Source organism: Rattus norvegicus, chromosome 11 (genome assembly GCF_021556685.1).
Source record: "Rattus norvegicus strain SHRSP/BbbUtx chromosome 11, alternate assembly SHRSP_T2T, whole genome shotgun sequence".
Lineage (NCBI taxonomy): Eukaryota > Metazoa > Chordata > Mammalia > Rodentia > Muridae > Rattus > Rattus norvegicus.
Genome location: NC_141544.1, coordinates 65,332,108 through 65,356,104, shown reverse-complemented (window position 1 = coordinate 65,356,104; position 23,997 = coordinate 65,332,108). Strand labels below are relative to the sequence as shown.

The following is a 23,997-nucleotide window of genomic DNA, read 5'->3' as shown; positions in this document are numbered from 1 at the left end:
AGCATCTCCGTATAAACTGCTGCCTGCTGCAAAGGGAAGCGTAGCTGACCAAGGCTTGCAGGCAGCTCTACTTTGTGAGTGTAAACATCAATATCAATAAGGCAACTTGGCAGCAAGTCCGTTAGAGAGCAGTGGGATTAGATTCCTCACTGGGGCCTGTGATTGCCCCAGCAGTAGACTTTTGACCAAGTTTATAGTGCCAGGTATGAACTTCCTATCGTAGAGTGAGCCTTAAATCAAATCAACAAATGTTGGGTTACCCACATAATGGTCATGTCCCTGTTGTGCCAGCAAGTGTATTTTGCCTGAAAGGTCAGTATTGGGTCATGCAAACTTCACAGGGAAAGCACTGGTAATTTTCCCCACAGAAGCCTATTTGGCACCTTCTCGTTTGGCACCTTCCAGCTCATTTCCAACTTGCTTCTCTCTCTCTCTGTTTCCTGCAACTGAGGTGTATAATGGCTCCAGAAATAGGGTTTTACAGTTCAGTTATGATAGTTAGCCAAGACATATGCCAATAGCTTATGTTTTAAGGGGGCTCTCGGGTCTCCCCAACAACATCTTATACAGAGATATCTCACACCTGGCACCTATTTAATCTTAGGCCAGGACTGAGGACCAGAGAAACAGGTGAGCTGTTGAGTTCTCTCCTGGGCTTGGTAAATCCCCAAGTTTCTTAGCTATACAGCCTAACAGTTAGGGCCTAGAGTGTTCCTCGGTGTGAAGTGTCAGACCCAACCACAAGGTAGTGTCAGGTAATGGGGGTTCCTCACTGCTGACCTAATCTGTCACAGCTTCAGGAAAGTCTAACCAGAATTGTCATGTGCCTGAGTGACAGCCATTGTCTTCCCAGAGCATCCTCCACTTTTCTGACTGTTGTAGGTGATGACCTGGCTTATGCTTAAGTTTTCTGTTCCAGTGTTGGGTGGTGGCTGGAACAATGGCAGCCAGTGGTGTTGACATTAAAACTTACCCACTAAAGTGTGGGGATACCTGATGTGTGTGTGTGTGTGTGTGTGTGTGAGAGAGAGAGAGAGAGAGAGAGAGAGAGAGAGAGAGGTAGAGGTGGATCTCTACGTGGACTTAGTCATGATCCCAGCAAGCAGAAAGCTGTCTGAAGTTGCACAGGCTCTCCAATGCTCAAGAACCCACGAAGCACTCTGCTCACTAACTGTTGAGGTCAACTTTTGGCATATGACAAAGGAATACCCTGAAGAAGGGTTTCCTTTTTCCCTAATCCCAAATAGGGTTCTCTGTAGATGAGAGTCAGCTTTTCTGGGGAGTTGCTGAGGCTACACGGTCCCAGAATTTTGTGATGGGAGTGGGTTTCCACTAACATGCCTAATCTTCCTCCTTTCAGAACGGATTTGTTGTCTCACAAACCAGGTGAGAGAAGGGATCAAGAATTTGACTGAAGTGGAAAAGGCCAAGAAATTGATTGAGCAAGAGAAGACTGAAATCCAAGCGAGGCTGGAAGAAGCAGAGGTAGATTGCCAGGGAGGGTGACGCTCTCAGAGGCAAAGCAGATCTGTCTTCATTAGAAACGGCCACCATCATGTGGCACTTACTTCGGGGGTGTTCAGTATATGCTCTGAACCATGCCACATGCTTTAATCAACCCACCAAACCCCTTTCTCCATTTTACAAAGGAAACGAACAGGCTTGGAAAGCAAGATAATCACCTGTAAATGCAAGTTCTCCAGTGGCGGGGCAAACAATCATGATGTGTTTCTTTAATTTATCCCCAGCCTACAGCCTCACAGACCATGCGCATGAACATCTAGGAGCTTGTTAGACTTTCAGAATATCCTCCTTGTCCCAAACTTTATTGAATCAAAATCTGCATTTAAACTAGATCCCGTGGGGCTTCCTGGAATATTATAACCCAGAGATGCATTTGCTGGAAGACTGTTGGCCCAGAGGATACTCAGTAAACATTTACCCAAAGTCAGAAGTTTAAATGCATTTGTATGTATGTCTTCTTAAAACAGTCTGTTGAATGCACTCTTCTCCCTCAAAAAATCTGTTGGAGAGATGAGGTTCCGTATGAAATTCTCAGACATCCCAGCCTTGTAAGGTCAGTCGTGTGCAGAGTCTTTGACAGGGATGTTTGCCGCGTTCTGGAAACTTCTCATGCTTTATCCCTAGATGTGGACTGGGTGATTGACAGTGCCACTGAGAAGATCTGATGCTAACGAAGATGATGTGTCCTGAAAAGGAAGTCACCCTTCCAGAGCCACTAGGTGGTCGATTAGTCATGAGCTCTAGAGAGACTCTTTGCTCTCTCAACTGCATTTCATCTTGAAGCAGTTGAGAATGTCTGTCTGGACATATTAAAATTCATGTACCCTTCCCATGGAGAAAACGAGTTTTGAAAGATGGGGTAGACGGCTGTAGATGGGGCCTCTGGGGAGTACAATAACACGGAATCATGCTGTGACAACTTCTCCCTCTGAGCACTTACTGTCAGAGTTACCTCACTGCTTCAGCTCTGTAAGAGCCTGGCAAGTCAGATGTGCCACACCTCTGTGTGCCCCTTTGATGTGAAGAGCTCTCAACTCCGTTATTGCTCTTTTATGCATAAATATTTCTGAAGGACCTCTTCATTCTATTGACAACCCCCTCAGTTGGCAGTGACACCCCTTGGGAAGACTGCTTTGTACAAAGTTGAGAACTTCGTTTTAATTTTCTTGTCTTTGGGGCTCTGGCTCCATTGGCTGAGAACTTTCTAACGCCACAGTGTTAAGTGAAAGAAGTAACTTTTATTATCTATTTAAACATTATAGCAATAAGACACGACTCGGGGCAGTTTTAGTGTTGTGTAATATATCGGGATAGAAGTATTTTAAATCAACAACTGGCAACCGCGTCAAAGCTGTATTTCGGCCATTACACTTGTACCGCTCACTACCACTAGATGGCAGCACACCTCTCTGTCTTCTTGTGGAGATCTGACTTGAGCCTTACAAAGGCATCACTTACCAGTGTATTGGTGACTTCAGATTATTTCTTTTGGGGGCTGTGGCTTTATGAAAAACTCAATAATCCCTCTCAGATCATAAGACTGAAATGATTTGAGGTCACCTCTAACGATTAACTTTCTTAGTACAGTCTAGAGGGTGAATTTCCCCTCCAAGAAACTACCATTCCCTCTGTGGAGATTGCTTATAGAGCATTTGCTTTTGATTTATGTTTGTCGGGACTGAGAGAGGAACTAAGGAGGCCTTCTTAAAAGCCCCCACAGCTTACTTTTGTCGCCATCATTGTCACTGTTTGACTGTGACTACACAATTCACTCTGCGAGAGATAAAACACACTCCTCAGAGAAGGGGCAAAGCTGTCGTTTGCTTGATTGTACTTCTTTGACACAAGTTTTCCTCAGAAAAGGCTTCGAAGATTTTTACCAAATTTCCACTTTATAATTGAATGACACTTTAAGAGCATTCTTGGGAAAAATGTCCCCGGCCTTTATTATTTGAATACTCAGTTGCAGAAGATCTTCTACACATTAAAGCTCCTGTTTGTAGTGATAATAATAGTCACGATTAAGTGGCTCACTTCCTAGGTGAGAGCACTTCCTAGGTGTCCAAAATCAGCAGTGACTCTGAGCAGGTGTCAGCCCCTCCCTTATTCTTGCCTTGAAGCTTTTTTTCACTCACCCCAAAAGATGGAGTGAATTAGAAATACAGACGAGTACAGACAGCAATTAAATATTACACACAGTGACAGAGCTCATCGAGATTTTCTATTTAAAATGCTTCACCATTTTAGTTTTTAAGCTACATATTTTTCCTTTAGGAGTACTGAGAATTGAACACAAGCCCCCATCTATGCCAGGCAAAAACTTTATGATTGAGTGGTATCTCTGGTCCCGCCATAGGCTGCTATTCAAAGAACAAACAATGTCAGAGCTAGATACAGAATGATGGATGAGAGCCATCGCTTGTCCTAGTCTAACCTCGGGGGCCTGACTTGAACCTAGATTTCATCCAGTTACTCTAAAGAGAGCTACGTTCAGGATACAGGTTTTAAGGGAAGAAAACTCTTTTTTTCTGTTATTGTTGTTGTTGTTCAAAAAGAGACTTCCTTGGGTGCTTTCTGTTACAGGGAGCTCTGGAACGGAATGAAAGCAAGATCCTTCGTTTCCAGCTGGACCTCTCAGAGGCTAAAGCAGAGCTGGGAAGAAAGCTGTCAGAGAAAGAGGATGAAGCAGGGAGGTTGAGGTACTTAGGCTCCTGTTGCTGAACAACAGCCATGCATGTCAAAGTCCCAGAATGAGCAGAAGTCACTGTGGTGCTGCTTTCAAGACCCCCGCCAGAACATGGCCCAAGGACACTTGGTCGAATTGACATGAGGGTTTCCCACTAAGTGCATAACTGTTTAAGGAGGAATACTCACATACAACCATTGCTTACTCTTACTGTTTTTCTGTTCTCCAGTGTGGGGAGGACTGTGTTAGGTAGAGACAATCTGAGACGTGTGGGTCTGTTTCTATCAAGTCCCATTCAAGGTCAGATTGTTCGGCTCTGTGTTTTTAAGCTAATGTTGGATGAGAGAGAGAGAGAGAGAGAGAGAGAGAGAGAGAGAGAGAGAGAGAGAGAGAGAGAGAGCGAGCCTGTCCCCAGGATGAAAGCAGAGCCAAGAAAGAGTAAGGCTGTTTGTTGAGACAGCAGGGTCTTGCAGAGTCTGACCTGCCAAGTTGCTAAGTGAGACAGGATCTCCAGTGGCTGGACCTTTTCTTTATTTTCTGGCTGATAACTTTAGACACTCTACTGCTTAGATATTCAGGGGAGGGACAAAATGGCCCCACATGCCACATAAGGTAGTTGGGATTGGTCAGAAAGCTGATTCCTGCAAAGTGCTTCTTATTCTACAGATCTCCAATAAACACTCAAAGTTAGGGATGACTAAATGACCTCTTTGGTTATTTTGTTCCTTTAACCCAATGGTTCACAACCTTCTTAATGTTACAACCCTTCAATATAGTTCTTTTATGGTTGGTGACCCCCAACCATAAAAATTATTTTTATTGATATTTCATAACTGTAATTTTGCTACTGTTATAAAATGTAGTATAAATGTCTGTGTTTTTCCAGTGGTCTCAGGTGACCCTTGTGAAAGGACAGCTTGACCTCCAAAGGGTCATGACCTACAAGTTAAGAACCACTGCCTTAACCAAAGTCTGCAAAGATCATATATTAGACCGGGGCTCAAGTGGCCACTTGTTTGCAATGTCTTTGTTAAACTAACGAAACAAGCCAATGCCATGTTAATGGTGTCTGTTGAACTAGGCTTTCCCCCATAGCTTGTTTTCGATGCAAACTTCCAGATGGTCAATATTTACTGAGGATTTGGAGCCAAGTTTATCCTTCTGTGTGCTCTGAATTAACACAACCCTAATTCACAAGCATTTTCATGGAACTGGCTGTAGAGAAGATATCTGATGTACCTCAGAGTATCTGAAATAATTTTTTGGAAAGGGGGAAACATATAAACCCTAATATTTGTGTATCTGTACAAAAGGAACAAAAATGAACATTTCCTTTTGTAGTTAAAAAAAATGCTTGACTTCAGGTAACGTCAAACCTCAGCTATAAATAAACCCTGGGAGGAAAATGAATCCGCAGAGAGTCTGTGTCGCATCAGGTACATCTGAATGTCAGAGAACAGTTCCCCAATTATAATCATCAGAGCAAAGGAAGTCAGAGATCCAAACAGCGAAGGTTAAGAGGAGAAAGCTGAAGGGAACATGAGCTGTGACGGGCTGGAAAAGGAAGGGGCGGCTGAGGCTCTGGCACGAGCTCAGGGCACGCTTTAGCTGATGATTCACAGTGGCTATAATCAGTACATCCAGAAAGGACAGATGAGCATCTCACAAAACAGTGCACACCCCACCCCAAACCCTCTCTGCTCTGTGGGGGTGCAGACTGTAGCGAATGCCTTGCCCTAATCTGAGTCTAGGGCTAGGAGGAGATGGAGTAGAATACAAGGGAAAATATACTTGGGTAATAAAGAAAATATACAAGGGTAATAAAGAATAACAAATATAAATTATAGACCTCATAAAAAATATCATCTGAGGGCAGGACACTGTTGAAGATTCTATGTTAACAGAAATCATGTACATTAACACAGAAACTAAAGATGTCTATTAGGAGATGAACCAGAAGGTAGAAGAGGCCAAGAAGGTAAAAGAGAAGGCAAGGCTTTAATAACACAGCACCTGTGGGACTGTCCCCACTTATTTGTCACTGCTGAATGTTCTGAGAGTCTAGGGAGGAATTCTGGGTGCGCCCCAGAGAGAGGCCCATTGGTGAGGAAAAAGCCAAGCATCTGGCCTGAGAGATATTTACTTCTAACAAATATTTGAGCTGTCAGTGTGGGCAGGATGCTTCCTGTGCTGCTGTAGTCTGGGCTTCCAAACTCAAGGATGATTTGGATCTTTTTCATGTCTTTATTTCCTAAGGTAGAAACAACTCAGTTTTTCAAAAGTTCCCTTTGCTTGGTAACATTACTAGAGTAGATAGCCTTTAAGAAATCTATGATAATATAAATGCAGAAACAACCGTCAAGGTATTAAAAACATGGATTTTCTTCAAGGATAATGCTTTTCACTTATTTATTTTTAATTTTTAAATTTATTTTTGAGAATTTCATATATGAATATATTTACATAACTTGTATCTTCTCTTCCTCTTCCAATTCTTCAAATTTACTCTAAACTCCCTCTTAATTCACAACTACCACCTCTTCCTTCTCCACACTATCATCATTACCACCACCACCACCACCACCACCGCCATCACCACCACCACCACCACCACCACCACCACCACCACCACCATCATCATCATCATCATCATCATCATCATCATCACTACCACCACCAGAGGAGGGTATTGAATCCTCTGGAGCTTGAGATATAGGAAGTTTGGGCTGCCCAATGTTGGGTGCTGGGACCCAAACATGGGTCCTCTGCAAAAGAAGCAAATCTTCATAAACCATTGATTCATCATCAGTCTGTCTTCCTTCCTTTCTTCCTTCCTTTCCTCCTTCCTTCCTTCCTTCCTTCCTTCCTTTCTTAAGCTATGTTTGGGGATTTGTTTGACATTGTTGAGTGGTGTTGACTGTGTTATAGTCGTCACTTAGGCCATTGTCATTCCGTTCTCCTTAAACCATAGAATTTTCTGCTTCTCGTTAACATTTATGAAGTTTTGCAGATAGCTACAGGAAAGCTAGCATTTGAAACACTCAGTTTGCTGAAACAGAATATATTTGTTGACAGATGATTGATGGCAGGCCACAGAGATTTTAGTGTTTCTGGTAGGGGAGTGTTACCTGAAGCAGAACAGGGAGCTCCCCTATGGGAAGGCAGGCAGGCTTCCTCGGGATTTAAGTGATGGAGAGAATGCCTGTTCCTTTACTAGTTTGCAATGGGTGCTGTCAAAACCAAACAAAACTAAACAAACAAAAATCCCACAGACTGGATGACTTACACAATACAAATTCACATTTTCACAGTCTGGGCACTAGAGATCAGAGATTCTAATGTAAACAAGTACATTTTCCCCGAGACCTCTGTCCTTAACTTGAAGGCAGATAGCTGTTATGTTTCCACGTGGTATTTCATCTGTGAGTACATATTCCTGCTGTCTTCTTCTTATCACTCTGCTAGTGGATTAGGGCCCTTCCCCTGCATTGTTTCTTTAAAGACGCTTGCATAGGGCTGGAGAGATGGCTCACTGGTTAAGAGCACTGACTGCTCTTCCAGAGGTCTTGAGTTCAAATCCTAGCAACCAAGTGGTGGCTCACAACCATCAATAATGAGATCTGATGTCATCCTCTGGCGTGTCTGAAGACAGCTACCGTGAACTTATATATAATAAATAAATCTTTTTTTAAAAAAAGACACTTGCATTGTCCTTATAGCTTCATCTCCAAGCACAGTATTGTGTTCCTGGGGCTTAATGTTTTAGCATCATAATTTGGAGGCTACCCAATTAAATCTATAACAGCTCCATTTATCATATGCCTACAAGCTGATTGAACTGTGAGGTGTACGCACTAGGGCTATGCACTAAACAGAAGACAGAAGACCGGCTTTAACACTAAGCTATGAAGTAAAAGTTACTTCCCATATTTTCTATAACTACTTCTGTCTGAGGCCCTTTCTTCCACAATGGAATGTGGTCATGTGAAGAGTCCCCTTCCTGAGAAGCACATTCAAATGCAAACATAACTCTACTAACAGCGATGCTCTTCAGATTGACGGGAGGTCTGGATGCACTCTATGGCAATTTGGCATGGCATCCAATTCAGACACATAACAAACACATGTTTCCAATTTGTTGTTAAAACCTCTATAAGGATAAAAAAGATAAAAGAACTCTATCTTCTGCTTATTTATCTAGAACTAGGGCTCTGTTGCAATGGTTGAGCTTAAGAGGACATAGACTTCTAATAACTGTCAATATGTCTTGATGAACAACCACCAAATACAGAGGAGTTAAAACAGGAGAAGTCAGTGTACTTTTCTGAGTAGAGTCTGAACTAGGGTAGAATGGGGAGTAAGTCACTATTCAAAGTTGTTGCACAGACCAAAGTCTTCGGTACCCTGTGATACCACAGGTGAGGAGGAGAAGTTGTAGAAACTGTGGTTTGACATCTTATGGGAGAGGTTTTAATGGTCTATTGCACTGCAGTCCCAATATACAAATTAGCAGTTGGTCCCATAGTACTTAACTCTCTGCCAGTGTTGCATACAAAGGAAAATTTCCGAGATTTGCTCAAATTTCTCTTTGCATTCTTGAATACAGGGAAATTAACTGAATTGGTAGTACTTTACGATTATAATTTTGTATAAACATTTATTTTACAAAAGGGTATTGAAGTATGTCTATACTTCATAGGAATTAGTTTTCTCAATTAGCTACTATCCTTGGAACTTTTAAGGAGATAAAGTAAAACAAAACAAAACCCCATGCTATTATTGTAGGCTGTCTGTGTTATAAAACATTTTAATCACAATCTGAGCTTTCTACCCCACCTTGACCATTTAGTTCCCAATTAAAAGACACAACTTTTAGTAATTACTATAAGCCTTAAATAACACAAGAGCTGGGCAGATATTTACCCTCTGTGCTGTTAGAATCTACTTTCCTATTGATAACCCTGAGTTATTACTTACTATGTTTCACCTGGGTTGTTCTAATTCCAATTGGCCAGCCCTCAGGGCCACGGTTTCATGAATTCACCTAGCCCAGGGCAGCTTCTTCTTCCTCCTCACCTTCTCTCTTCTTGTGGTTCTCTTCAGAGCCTCTAACCCAGGGAACCCTAAACCCTACCTCTATCTCTTATGCCTACCTATCGACTGTCAGCATCTTTACTTACCAATCAGAAATAACTTGGGGGCAAGGTCACATATTCTTGTCTTGGAGCAACTAGGTTTGGTTACAATATACAGCAAAAGACCTAACCTCAGCATGTCTCAGACCATTAGGGAGCATAGCTGCATATCTGGGCTTGTTTTAATTTCAGCCTCTGTATCTCTTTCCTGTTATGTTTGGACTCTTTTTGTAAGATTTGAGGGTAGCTTAAATATTATGTTTGTCTAAAAGAATATATATTCTTCATCTGTAAACACCTTAGGAAATCTAGAATTTATCATTTCTGTCTTGTCTTTGTTAGGATTTCTGTTGCTGTCATAGAACACTGTGACCAAAAGCAAGTTGGGGAAGAAAAGATTTATTTTATCTTACATCTTCTAACTCCATCATCGAAGGAAGTGGGGGCAGGAACTCACAATGGACATTAGAGTCGAAGCTATGGCAGAATGATTTTCACTAGCTTTCTCCTCATGGCTTTCCAGACTGCTATCTTGTACCACCCAGAACCACCAGCCTAGAGAAGAGTGCCGATTGTCAATAATAAATGAAAATGTTTCACAGCTTCCCCATAGGCCAACCTAGTGGGGGCAGTTTCTCAATTGAAGTTCTTTCTTCTGAAATGATTCTACCTTGTGTCAAACTGACATAAAACTGCCCAGAACAATCCTTTCATAAGTCTTAGATAAAGCTAACACAGCAACCTTGAAATGATTCTAGTGGTTTATGGTTCTATGTTGAATCTAACCTAGAATCCTTATTAGTCTGTTATAATGTAGACTCATTAATCTAATGCCAACCTTTTGCTATTTATAAAATAAAAAATCTTTAGACTCGTTTTTTAATCTATGGGAGTTATCTTTTATTTTAATGTGTTTCCCATAACTTGAAAAGAAGAGGTAACTGCTCTTGATTTGGGTGTCTGATGTTCTCCCCAAATGTTATTCTGAAATCAGGGAGAAGCATCAGCAGGCTCTGGGTTCCCTGCAGTCTAGTCTGGATTCTGAAGCTTCAAGCAGAATTGAGGCAACTAAGATGAGGAAGAAGATCGAAGGGGACCTCAAGGAGATGGAGATTCAGCTTTGTACTGCCAACAGACAGGTGTCACAAACGACCAGAGCCTTAGGCCAGCTTCAGAGTCAAATGAAGGTACTTTCAAACAACACTGAAGAACAGACACATGCAGAAACTAAGTGACAGAATCTGTTGAGCAGTGAAAGAAAAAACCATTTCACCCTTCCAGAAAGCTAGAGCAGGCTTACACTGAACATAGGTGAAGCAGAATCATGAATGCACAGGGACACATCCGATTTTGTGAGCAGGCCATTAAATAGGAAAAAAGAATGGACAGTCTTGGCAGTCATCTGCTTCCAAGACACTATTTGAGGTATATCAGAATGACAGTTCAATTCGGAGCCTCCTCTTGGTGGACACAGTAGGTTGGGTAGCATTATTTGAGGCCAACAGCAGGGGCTTTTTTGTCAAACAGACTTCCTTGAAAGTAAATTCTCTCCTGCACTAAAGAAGATTGTGTTTGTATAACCTAAGGTCCAGCATAAGCGAACAGTCTAGAAGAAATACCATAGAAGTTAAGGGCAGGGGTTGGGGATTTAGCTCAGTGGTAGAGCGCTTGCCTAGGAAGTGCAAGGCCCTGGGTTCAGTCCCCAGCTCCGGAAAAAAAAAAGAACCAAAAAAAAAAAAAGAAGAAGTTAAGGGCAAACTAAGGAGAAATAACTGACTCCTTAGTGAACCATTGCCAATACATATCCCCAGAGCTCTACCTCTCAGGTCAGTTGCTTGCATACTCTGCTGATCCTGCCTGCTCTCTGACTTCTAACACAGAGAGTTTAGCTTCTTGGCTTTCTCTATATCCCAGTCCTACTGGCAGCTGCTGAGAGCAACAGCTTTCTGCCCTGTTGCTCAAGACACTTTGATTTCAGTAAACTATCCTAGAGCTGCCTCTTGGGGTCACTTAGAAACCTTCTATCTATGTGATCAAGAACTCGGAAACTTGTCTTTGTCTGGTGGTCCCCCTGCCATGCTAACAGTTGAACTCGAAGGTATCCATGCCAGGGCCATGTTTTTCTTTTGCAGGACCTTCAACAACACCTGGATGACAGCATTTACCAGAACAAAGACCTGAAGGACCAGGTGGCTCTGGCTGAGCAGCGCAACATTCTCCTTCAGTCTGAACTTGAAGAGCTGAGGTCCTTGCAAGAGCAGACAGAGCGCGGGAGAAAGCTGGCAGAAAAGGAGCTCCTAGAAGCCACAGAAAGAATCAGTCTTTTCCACACCCAGGTGAGACCCTTGAATTCTCTCTATTAGCAAAGTCAGCTGGTTGAAAGACGTAGTTGCCAACTCTGAGTCAGCTAGGATAGGTATGATGGCCATGTCGAGTCTTAGTTGTGACAAGAGAGGCACAGAAAGCTATGCAACCAAGGAGCTGGTCACACCTTTCATTCCAAGCATTAGCTTCCCAGAGCAGGTGTAACAAAATGCCATCAACTGATGTCTTTCAACAGATTTATTTTTTCATAGACCTGGGTGCTAGTCATCAAAAATCAAGATATTTTAAGAGCCATGCTCCCTCTGAAACCCAGAGATGAATCAGCTCATCCTGGCTTCTGAGGGGTTTCCTGACACTCTTTCTATCGATGCCCTGTTTCAATTCCTTGTTCTCACATGGTATTCTGCTTGCCTCTTTTCTCTTGTGTCTATGTTTGAATTCATCCTTTATATACAGATACATCATATGGAATTATGGCCCATCTTAATGATCCAATATCAACTTAACTCATTTAAAGCTTGATTAGCTCATTTCTGAATAGGGTGATACTTTTCAAAACTATGACTAAGGAGTTCAATATAAGCTTTTGTGGCATGGTGAGAGTATGGTGCAATTGTCACACTAAGTTTCTGTATGAAGATTGGACTGTCAGGGCATCCTCAGCCAGGATGGCGGAAAACAGATGAACATTTCTCATTGGTCTAAAAGTATTTGCTGGCCCCCTTATTCCCTTGTCTCTCTCAGAGACTTGCTTCCCACCATCTAGGAATCTCCATTATTCCAAAGGGTTTCTGTCAATATTCTGGTTTCTCCTATAAACTTATGTAAGTGAGAATTAGTGGGATTCCTTGATTATTCCTTGATCACTCAATCACTTAATCTCTTGGGCAATAGCAGGGACAAATGCTGAGAGTAACTGTGTCAAACACTGAGCATTTTAGGGCACATGCTATAAGTTAGATAAGTATTACTCAATATGATAAATAGTGTCCTTACTGTCCCCAACAAGTAAAGACAAATGTAAATAACCATACTGTACTATTATGAGCACCATATGGAATACAGGACACTGCAGAATGCCCTCAGTGGTCCTAGATAATGTTGGGCAGGCACGAGAGTTTTCTCCCTAGTCATGAAAGATGTGGGAGAGAGAAATGGTGGTAGAAACAAAATTTAAGAAAGTGGATGGAAACAGGGACGCTGGTGACTGTTGAGAAGGATAGATTAAAGCAGTTGAGGACAGACTGTCGCTCTGGGAAGTGCTGAAAATATCTTGGGTCATTTTGGCTGCATTTGACTCAGAAGTGTCACTTGCATTTTGTGGGCAGGGTCTAGAGACTTCCTTTGAAATACCATATGATCCCATATCACAGAAGTATCATCTGATTCCCATATCTCGGAATCACTGTTCCCAGAACATCAGTAGTGCCCTCAAGGGGTTACAGTTAGTCCATGTCTACAGTAGGTTTATGCAATGACATCATTTCTCTGGGTGCCATGGTTCAAGAACAAATATGCTGCAGTGTATGCATAATTATTAGTAGGTCAACTAATTTCAACACTCATCTTTGAGAGTTTTTGTCAGTGGTAGAGCACTTGACTTGAGTATATGAAGCCTTGAGTTCAACCCAGCTGCAATAGAGAAAACAAAAACAAAAACAAAACAAAACCCAGCAAACAAATCACATTTTTTTCTCCCTTAAGAAGGTTTAGCTCAATAATAAAATGTGGCATATTGGATCTTTTCTTTGAAACTATATTATCCATTGTCTGCCATGCATAGTAACTACTGGTGACAAGTCATTAGATGTAAATGTCATAACTAATAATGTACTGTGTTCCATTGTGAAAAAGGATAGAAGGAGGTAGAAGAGAAGGAGAGAAAAGGGGGACAGGAAGAAGAGAACACAAAGGCAACAGCAGAATATGGTTTTGAGGGAGGGAAAATGAAGCAATGTACTGACGTATATTACTTACTTTTTGTAACCCTGACATAAACAGAAGACACCTAGAAAGAAAATGTCAGTTAAGAAACCGCTTCCATACGATTGGCCTGTAGACTGTGGGGCATTTTCTTCATTAATGATTGCTGTGATTGGGGCCATCCCACCTTAGGTCCTGGGCAGGTGATCCTGGGTTATATAAAACAGCAGGCTGCACAAAGCCATAGCCAGTAAGCAGCACTCAGCTGTGGCCTCTGCATCAGTTCCTGCCTCTTGGTTTCCTGGACTTTCCTTGAAGACAGTATAAATTGAAATAAAATCTCTCCTCCCCAAGATGGCATTGGTCAGTGTTTTATCACAGCAACAGAGAAGTCAATTAGGACTCTTAGGTAACAGGGCCTTGGTCTATAGGGCAATTCCTGAAACTTCAAAGAGTCATTAGCATGAGTACCAACACTCAAATCTCACCGATCTATGAGGTCCACAGCTCTCCAGCAGATAGAGGCTCAACAAAATCTCAGGTGATGCCCCTGGTCGTCCAGCATTAACCCAGGAGGTGTGGCACTCCTTTTAAAACTCCCTTGCTTAGAAACATACAGCTAAGTAAAACTCACACAAAGAGTCCTCTCCACATTATACCTTAAACTTCTTCCCTCTGAAAACGGAAGCTGGGGTGGAATCAAATCACAATCAGATCAGTGTGTGGACTTGTACTGCCCTTCACACTGAGAGAACTCCTGTGGAATTATATGCAGTGGGCACCCATAACACAATCCAGGAACATACACTTCATTCCCCCGGACCACACTGAAAGCAATGGCAATCCTGCAGAGCCCAGGCCCTGCCCCTCCATAGGATGGAGAGCGGCTTGCTTGATGGAGCTGGTACAGGGCAGGTAGAACCTGTGAGGCCTGGATGCCTTCTTTCTCTGCTTGAGGCTTAATCTGCCCCGAGAAAGGCTGTAAGGGAGGGAAGGGAAAGGTGGTGTGAAAGGATGAACTGAAGAGAGAAATGAAAAGCCGGCAGCCCGTGCTTTTTGCGCACCCTCTTTGTGCTAAGGTTTCCCATGCTCACAAAAGCTGTACTTCAAACACAGGGCAGATGCGGTAGACGGGAGCTTGGCCTCCAGCGCCACAATCAGGAAGGAACTGGGGCAGCGTGGCTGTGGAACACAAAGGCCTTCCTTTAATAGAGTTCTAGGGACTGGGTCTGAGCTTTCTGCAATCTGCTTTCCTACCGCCATCACCCCATTTTCCTCATCTCCTTCCCCCTCATCCCCTTCCCTCTCCGGCCTTCCCCTTCTCTCCCTCCTCCTCCGCCTCTTCACTGAAGAATAAGAAGGACGGAAGTGGGAAAGAGGGAAATTGGTTTTCCTCCTGTAGCAGTGTGCTGGAAACCTCCAGGTGGCTGCAGGTGACTGTGACTTCTGCTCGAGGACATTTGTTTCTATCACACTGTAAAGGCAGAAAAACATTCCTCAATAAGTTAGAAACTAAATCCATGCTCTCGCTCTGCAATATTCCAAATCCTCCTTTCTGAGTCAGGCATCCATCTCTTTCCTCCCGAACCTCTAAATAAAACCCCCTCATTTGATCTGCCTTTTGTGACCAAGCCACCACTCAAGCTGGAGATCTTGCTTAACTGCCTAAGGCTGACTATGCTCAGTACCCAGAGCTCTTGCCTGTACTTCGCTGGCCTCAGCTTACCTAACCGGAATGCTGTCCTTCCTTAGAACGCAAGCCTCCTCAGCCAGAAGAAGAAACTGGAGGCTGATGTTGCTCAGGCGCAGAAGGAAGCTGGGGAGATGCTTCAGGCTTGTCAGAAGGCAGAAGAAAAGGCCAAGAAGACAGCTGCTGAGGTGGGTCTGTTGACTGCCTGCCCACTTCTGGCCTCTGGAGTTCACTATAGCAACAAAACTCACTATAGCTCACTATGGCCCAAAGGCAGGGCCTGCTTCAGCCCAAATGGATTCTATTGATCCCCTATACAATCAGGAAGAAGTTAGCTGACCTTGCCCTTTCCCCATTAGCCAGAACATTTAGGCCAATTGACAGTTGTCTTCTAACCCACCTTGACAATGAGAAGGGATGGTTGAAAAGCTAAAAGCAAAATCCTGTGGGGAAAAAAAAGAGTCTTTCTTTTTAGGTTAGCTATTTTTCAATTGTGATTCAATATAGGCAGTGTTTAGAAATAATTCTTTCTGTACTTCCTTACAAATTTCCATTTCTCTTCAGTTATGTAATGGTCCGATGATTGATGATGATGGTGGTGGTGGTGATGATGATGACGATGATCTGAAAAGAGTGGTTAAGCCACTTACAGTTTACAATCCATACTCCTACTGGGGTAGCAAAATCAGACGGGAAAAGCAGTGGTCAGGGCTGGTGAACCATACTCCTTTGTGAACTGAAAGTTGGCGGTGGTGTTGCTTTTCCTTGATGGCACTAAGTGCAAGTGCTAGCTGCCAAACCCAACAAGAAAAACTCGTGCCCTCCAGTCCCTGCACTGTCTATGAGCAGATGCTATGCTTCTATTAAAACACATAGTAAATGAACAGTGCTATTGAGAAAAAGCTATTAATGGAGAAAAGGGAAGTTTGTGTATTCAGAGCCCAGGGCGGGAAGTTTCAGGGTTTATAAATGTATGTGAGCATGATTTCAGTCTCTGCTTAGCCTCTGGGGGCTTTTCTGGAGTCTATCAAATGTGCAGCTATATGCAGTGTTCTAACCCTGCTTTATTTTTATTTTATTTTATTTTTTAGTAACTTTTTTTCTGTCTTTATTAAATTGGGTATTCCTTGTTTACATTTCAAGTGTTACTCCCTTTCCTGGTTTCCAGGCCAACATCCCCCTAGCACCTCCCCCTCCCCTTCTATATAGATGTTCCATTCCTCATCCTCCCCCATTACTACCCTCCCCCGAACAATCCCGTTCACTGGGGGTCCAGCCTTGGCAGGACCAAGGGCTTGTCCTTCCACTGGTGCCCCTACTAGACTATTTATTGCTACCTATGGATTCATTCCTTTTGGAGTCCAGGGTCAGTCCATGTATAATCTTTGGGTAGTGGCTTAGTCCCTGGAAGCTCTGGTTGCTTGGCATTGTTGTTCATATGGGGTCTCAAGCCTCTTCAGCTCTTTCAGTCTTTTCTCTGATTCATTCTACAGGGGTCCCGTTCTCAGTTCAGTGGTTTGCTGCTGGCATTCACCTATGTATTTGCCATATTCTGGCAAGTGTCTCTCAGGAGAGATCTACATCCAGTTCCTGTCGGTCTGCACTTCTTTGCTTCATCCATCTTGTCTAATTGAGTGGCTGTATATGTATGGGCCACATGTGGGGGGGGGGCAGGCTCTGAATGGGCGTTCCTTCAGCCTCTGTTCTAAACTTTACCTCCCTATCCCCTCTTAAGGGTATTCTTGTTCCCCTTTTAAAGAAGGAGTGAAGCATCTGCATTTTGGTCATCCTTCTTGAGTTAGAACTATGCACCTAGGGTAATTCAAGCATTTGGGCTAATAGCCACTTATCAATGAGTGCATACCATGCGTGTTTTTCTGTGATTGGGTTACCTCACTCAGGAAGGTATTTTCCAGTTCCAGCCATTTGCCTATGAATTTCATAAAGTCATTGTTTTTGATAGCTGAGTAATATTCCATTGTGTAGAGGTACCACCTTTTCTGTATCCATTCCTCTGTTGAAGGGCATCTGGGTTCTTTCCAGCTTCTGGCTATTATAAATAAGGCTGCGATGAACATAGTGGAGCACGTGTCTTTTTTATATGTTGGGGCATCTTTTGGGTATATGCCCAAGAGAGGTATAGGTGGGTCTTCAGGTAGTTCAATGTCCAATTTTCTGAGGAACCTCCAGACTGATTTCCAGAATGGTTTTACCAGTCTGCAATCCCACCAACAATGGAGGAGTGTTCCTCTTTCTCCGCATCCTCGCCTTGCTGTCACCTGAGTTTTTGATCTTAGCCATTCTGACTGGTGTGAGGTGAAATCTCAGGGTTGTTTTGATTTGCATTTCCTTATGACTAAAGATGTTGAACATTTCTTTAGGTGTTTCTCAGCCATTTGGCATTCCTCAGCTGAGAATTCTTTGTTTAGCTCTGAATCCCACTTTTTAATAGGGTTATTTGTCTCCCTGCAGTCTAACTTCGTAAGTTCTTTGTATATTTTGGATATAAGCCCTTTATCCGTTGTAGGATTGGTAAAAATATTTTTCCATTCTGTTGGTTGCTGTTTTGTCCTAATGACAGCGTCTTTTACTTTACAAAAGCTTTGCAGTTTTCTGAGGTCCCATTTGTTGATTCTTGATCTTAGAGCATAAGCCATTGGTGTTTTGTTCAGGAAATTTTCTCCAGTGCCCATGTGTTCAATGCTCTTCCCCACTTTTTCTTCTATTAGTTTGATTGCATCTGGTTTGATGGGGAGTCCTTGATCCACTTGGACTTAAGCTTTGTATTTGTACAGCTAACCCTGCGGGAAGGTAATCCTCCTGCTTGGGTGTCGTGAGAACCAGAGAATCAGGACTTTCTGCTCCATTTTACACCCACCACTATATTAATGATACTCCTTTCCGAAAAGTTAATGTTTGACTCTGCAATGTCTCCCATTGTCAAACAACGGGTACATGGCTGATGGTGCTGGTTTTGGCTGTTGGGAGCCTTTAGGAAGTGAGGCCGAGCTGGAGTAAGTGAGCACTAGGCAATGAGCATCCTGGACTATCTTGTTGCTTCCTGACTACCAGAGTGATTGATGTAACCACCCTTTTGGGGTTCTTAATCTCATTAATTCAAAGAATTTTTAAAATGGATTCAAATGGGAGCTTCAGAACACTTTCATAAGAGATTGAAAGGAAAACCCTAGGGCAGACTAGCTGTAAACTGTGACTCCCACCCAGGGGAGGAGAGTGGAGGATAGATGGATAAAGCCATGCTAATTAACTGACATGGAGGCCAAATGCTTGAGTGACAAGTACCAGGGAATAGGGTATTAGAGAAAGAGTTAGAAAGCCCAACATTTTGGACAAATGTTAAGAAAAGTGTGCTGAGAAAAAAAAACCATAGAAGAAAAAGGAAAAATGACACTTTTCTGAGCGACTCAGAAAAATGAGCAGCTGTATGAATTTGCATGGCTATGGTGTGGTAAGTTACTGCATAGGAACTCGCTACTTCCCTAGGGGTTCTAGGAAGGAGAATGCATGGTATCTCCTTAAAGAGAAAATTATCCTACTCGTCTGTTCTTCATCATGACCCACAGTGAGACCCTCCACCTTAGGGGTTCTTCTCTTAGCCAAGTGACTGATTCACTCAGGTGGAATGCTGAGTCGTCACTGAGGCCAGAGTCTATGCCCTTGACAGAAGGATATTCACTCTTGTCTAACACTGTCACAGCTGCAAGTTGTTCCTGCCCCCATGTCTTCTCACCATGTGGGCATGTTTCCCCTGAGCTGTAAGCCATAATAAATCATTCATCCTTTAACAGATATTTCTGTCAAATAGTCTGCCATGGCAACAAGAAAGTAACTAATACAAATATCAACTTCCTATTTAAGTCATGAACCTTGTTGCTATAGAAAAATTCTGATGTTGAGTAACTTTATAAAGCAAAGGGGTTTGTCTAGCTCATGGTCCTGAGAGTTTTCAGAGGCTTGGTGCTAACCATGCTATGGAGAGGACTTCCTGGTAGAAGACATTGCAGGGGACAGAACACAATGGGAAGAAGCTATAATTTTATCAGAAAATCAAAGAGCCCACATTCCCACAATCCAATTTGAGACATCTCTAATTTATCTAAGGATCTCCCATTAGGTACCAACTCTTAAAGATCTTAGCTCCCAATATCACCATACCCAATCCATACACAAAGATAACAAGATAGACAGAAAAGATTTGCTCATGAGTAAAGCACACAAAAAGTGGAAACAGCTTGAATTCTATTAAGATGCCAGGGTGTTGAGGTGGGAGTGGGTGGGGGGAGTGGGAGGATCCTCATAGAAGCAGGGAGAGGGGAGGAGTGAAGGAGGGGAGGGGATAACATTTGAAATTTAAATACATAAAATATTCAAGAAAAATAAAATTAAAAAAAGAAGCTAAGCCATTGTACACAGAGCTAAAGACCAAAGAAGAACCACAACCTACCTTCTTTGTAAATTTATTTGTAAGATTAATTGTACACAAAATATTGGACACTATCAAATTCCTGGAAGGTAAATATGTTTACAGTATCAAATCAGAAGATACTTATTTCCATAGCTATTTTGTTGGTATTTTCCTACATCTTTCCTGGTGCCTTATATGACAGCATTTATTTTACTCACTTACACATGATTTATGGCACTGTATTTAGTTAAAAGTCATTGTTTCACTTAGTTCACTTGCTTTCCACATATGAGCTGTCTTATGTACACAGTGTATCTTTGGCTTTTTCTCATCAATACTCAACTCTCTTTACTTCATTGTCTACTGACTGATTTGACAAAGCCAAGGGATTAGGGGGAGCAGGGTGGAAAGAGGTTATGTATATGGAGGTCAGTTATATACCCCCTTCCTCCATAAGATTGGGAATCAAAGCTCATTGGAATATGATGTTTCCTATAGTTTTAGCCAAGTCCATTTCCTTCCATTCTTCTTTTTAAAAGATGTGTATATTTTTATTTTCTGTGTATGATTCTTTGCCCACATGTGCATGAACCAAAGTGTGTTTGATGCCCTCAGAGGCCAGAAAGAGGGCATGGAGTCCACTGAAGCTGGAGCTCTAGTATGGGTTCTGGGAACCAGCCTGCCTCAGATGAAGAACGGCAAGCACCCTAACCACTGAGCAATCTCCTCCGTCCTTCTTTCCTCCCGTCTTAGGCAGCCAACATGTGGGAAGAACTGAAGAAAGAACAGGACACGAATGCTCACTTGGAGAGGACGAGGAAGAATATGGAGCAGACGATTAAGGACTTGCAGAAAAGGCTGGATGAAGCAGAACAGACTGCTGTGGTGGGGAGTAAAAAGCAAATCCAGAAACTGGAATCCAGGGTAGGCATTTGTTTGGGTAATGGTGGGGGCCTAACAGCCTTCATTCAAGGCCTTAATGTCCTGGAACATCACAGCTCATCACGTTGTTTAATGGCACGTTCAGACGCTGGCAGCGTATGATCTGAATACGTGTGTTCATTATCGTTTGACCTTGGGTCCGCTGATAGGGCTTTTCTGGGTCTGGAGGAAAGTTGTCTTCGCTCTTACTGATGGATGACAAAACATCTTCCCCCATTTGGCACACCCGTTCTAGGCTCTTAGCCCACTCTCCCCAAATACACCCTTGCAGTCTTGCTCCTGTGCCAACGTTTCCATCATTTTCTCTAAAGAGAACACTGCTTTCCTAACAGGTAAAGGAAGGGGAGAAAACACACCCATGATCCAGACAGACTCAGTGCAGATACAAGCAAGCCAGATACAAATGATGTGGAATCCACCATAAGGGACGTTAACAGCACTTAATGACACTACCCTAAAACAGGATTTTTAAGATTACTGACTTGATTACAATGATTATGTGTATAGTACACTTCATAAAAGTTAAAAGACTATTCTGCAGGGATTGAATGGCTCGGAGGGACCCCTGAAAAGTACCACATACACTTAGGTGTATTTCTGGCACAGCCATGTAATGAAATATCAACACAGACTAGTGATCTATTCAGTTGTGTTGGCTGAAAAAATGAGGATGGTCTCAGTAATATATTCTGGAGATCATGAATAATAATATAAAGGTAGTAAAAGTGTTACAAAGTGTTTACAATCTTCTGATCAAGAAAGACCAATAAAAACAAGTCGTCCTAAGAAGAGACCAAAAGAGATGGAACTTAGACCTTTGAAATTCACTGTTTTATGTGTTTTAATGGAAAAATCATGTAATTTTTATGTTTCAATTAAAAAAACAAGTTTATTTCGAAAAGAAAAACCATTCATCCTTAAAAATTTAGTACTAAAATTAAATATATATATCTATATATATACACACATATACATACATACACACACAGAGAGCATATACAGACAGACATACAGACACAAAACATGAGAATACACACATACAACACAAATACACACATAGGCACAAATGTGCATGCACACACACACACACACACACACACACACACACACACAATTTTGCAATGTTGCAATGTAAGAAGAGAGGCTTACCTCCTCTCCTTGAATCAGTCTCTAACAATGTTGGGTCTTAACCATGCTTTCATGAACACCCGTAGGTTAATAGCCTCAGTTTGGGTGGTGCTTTAATTCCAGAGAGATTGTCCTATTTAGTCACTACAAGCACGAAAATGGATATGCCTTCCTTTAACTATTCTTTAAGTACACTCTTCAGTGGGTAATAGTAGGACAACTGTGATGATTTGTATATGCTCAGCCCAGGAAATGGGACTATTAAGAAGTGTGGCCTTGGAGTAGGTGTGTCACTGTGAATGTGGGCTTAAATACCCTCAACCTAGCTGTTTGGAGTCGAGTCTTCCATTAGCAGCCTTCACATGAAGATGTAGAGCTCTCAGCTCTACCTGCACCATGCCTGCCCAGATGCTGCCCTGCTCCACCTTGATGATGATGGACTGAACCTCTGAACCTATAAATCAGCCCCAATTAAAGCTGTGCTTTTAAGACATGCCTTGGTCTTGGTGTCTGTTCACAGCAGTAAAACCCTAAGGCAACAGCCTTGTTACCAGCCTGTGGGCTGAAGTGACCTTTTGTTACAGGTGCGGGACCTGGAAGGTGAACTGGAGAGTGAAGTCAGGCGCAGTGCAGAAGCCCAGCGGGAAGCTCGCAGACTGGAGAGAGGCATCAAAGAACTGACTTATCAGGTACTCCAGGAAGCCATTCTCTAGGATATTGTTAGGGTCCTCCTGCAGCCATATGAACCTTCCAGACTGAATAGAACTTCTGGGACTCTGCAGTTGTCTCTGAGTGGAGGACATTTTCTTACCCTGTCTGGGCTGGCTCTCATGGCTTGGGTCTACCATTTCCAGAGCTCACAGGGCGAGGCAACAAGGTACAATTGAGGTGAAAGGCTATTTCTGCCATCTCTGTTTTTTTTCCAACATAGTGGCACTGTCAAAAAGATGCTCATTGAAGATAACATGTAAGTGAAGTGATTGGCACACACTAAGAGTGGCTGCCTCACCAGTTGATTGCATGGGATGCTAACTGGACTGGAGACAAGTCGACAATTTTGAGGAGTTTGTTCTTGGGGCTAAATGAAAACATCTATACTACAATGTAGTTCTCTTTGCAGAGGCTTTCTGGAGCCAACCTGTAAAATAACATTTACGTATGCTCGAAAAAAATAACTGAGAGTAGGTGGACAAGTTTCCTACTTATAAGCAGTGCAGCTCTAAATCCAGGACATCTACACTCTGACTTCCCTTTCTCCTACGACCTCTGTTGTTGAGTTGGACCCTTGCTGTGCTAACCAGGCTGGCCTTTACCTTGTGCACTCCAACAATCATGCAACCCCAGCCTCCCAAGTGTTGGGACAAGGGGACTGAGACACCACATTCAGCTTTTCTTGCTTTTTCTTTCTAATGGAACAGAGCCCCTGAGAGCAGAGATCATTGATTGTTCTCCACTCCAGGGTACAGCATCCTTTTAGCACCCAGTTGGTATGTATCTGTTTCTGCATTGCTAAAGGACAAGGCTGTGGTTTGAGAAGTGACTTAAGGGAACATGGCAGTTCAGTGGTGATGTATCAACAGAGTATTACAAACCTGATGCCTGTAGCCTGATACCCAGGAAAGCTGCTCTCATTCTAAAACCTGTTCAGCATTCTGCTGGACTGAGTTCTGTAGACAGTGCGTCACAGTGCTGAATACTTGTTTATACACATGTCTAAACTTAGAAGGTAAAGAATAACATGGTATAAATTGTTTTTATTTAATTTTAATTTAAATTATTTTATTTACATTCCATTCCTTACCCCCTTTAATCCCCCCTTTCACAGTTCCTCAGCCCACTCTTCAGGATTAGGTGCATATTCTCCCACTGAGGGAGACACAAGGCAGACGTTTGCTACAAATGTGCCACGGGCCTTGGACCAGCCTCTGTATGCTTCTGGTTGGTGGCTCAGTTTCTGGGATCTCCCTGTGGCCTGGGTTAGTTGAGGCTGCTGTTCTTCCTATGGGGTCGCTCCCCTTCAGTTTCTTTAATCCTTCCCCTAATTCAACCACAGCGGTTCCTGACTTCAATCCAATGGTTGGATGCAGGTATCTGCTTCTGTCTCAGGCAGCTGCCGGTAGGGCCTCTCAGAGGACAGTTATGCCAGGGTCCCATCTGTGAGCACAGTGTAGCATAGTAGTGTCAGGTCTTGGTGTCCCTCCATGAGATGGGTCTCAAG

At 42.8% G+C, this 23,997-nt stretch overlaps 1 protein-coding gene across 1 annotated transcript in view; it reads left to right on the top strand.

Annotated features, from left to right (window-relative positions):
* Window positions 1–23,997, top strand: part of Myh15 (myosin, heavy chain 15) — a 141,357-nt gene that overhangs the window by 107,259 nt on the left and 10,101 nt on the right. The window contains exons 32-38 of the mRNA NM_001446751.1: window positions 1,361–1,485; window positions 4,108–4,223; window positions 10,340–10,532; window positions 11,478–11,681; window positions 15,346–15,471; window positions 20,463–20,633; window positions 22,364–22,468. Coding sequence (NP_001433680.1) covers window positions 1,361–1,485; window positions 4,108–4,223; window positions 10,340–10,532; window positions 11,478–11,681; window positions 15,346–15,471; window positions 20,463–20,633; window positions 22,364–22,468 — 1,040 coding nt within the window. The remainder of the gene's footprint in view (window positions 1–1,360; window positions 1,486–4,107; window positions 4,224–10,339; window positions 10,533–11,477; window positions 11,682–15,345; window positions 15,472–20,462; window positions 20,634–22,363; window positions 22,469–23,997) is intronic.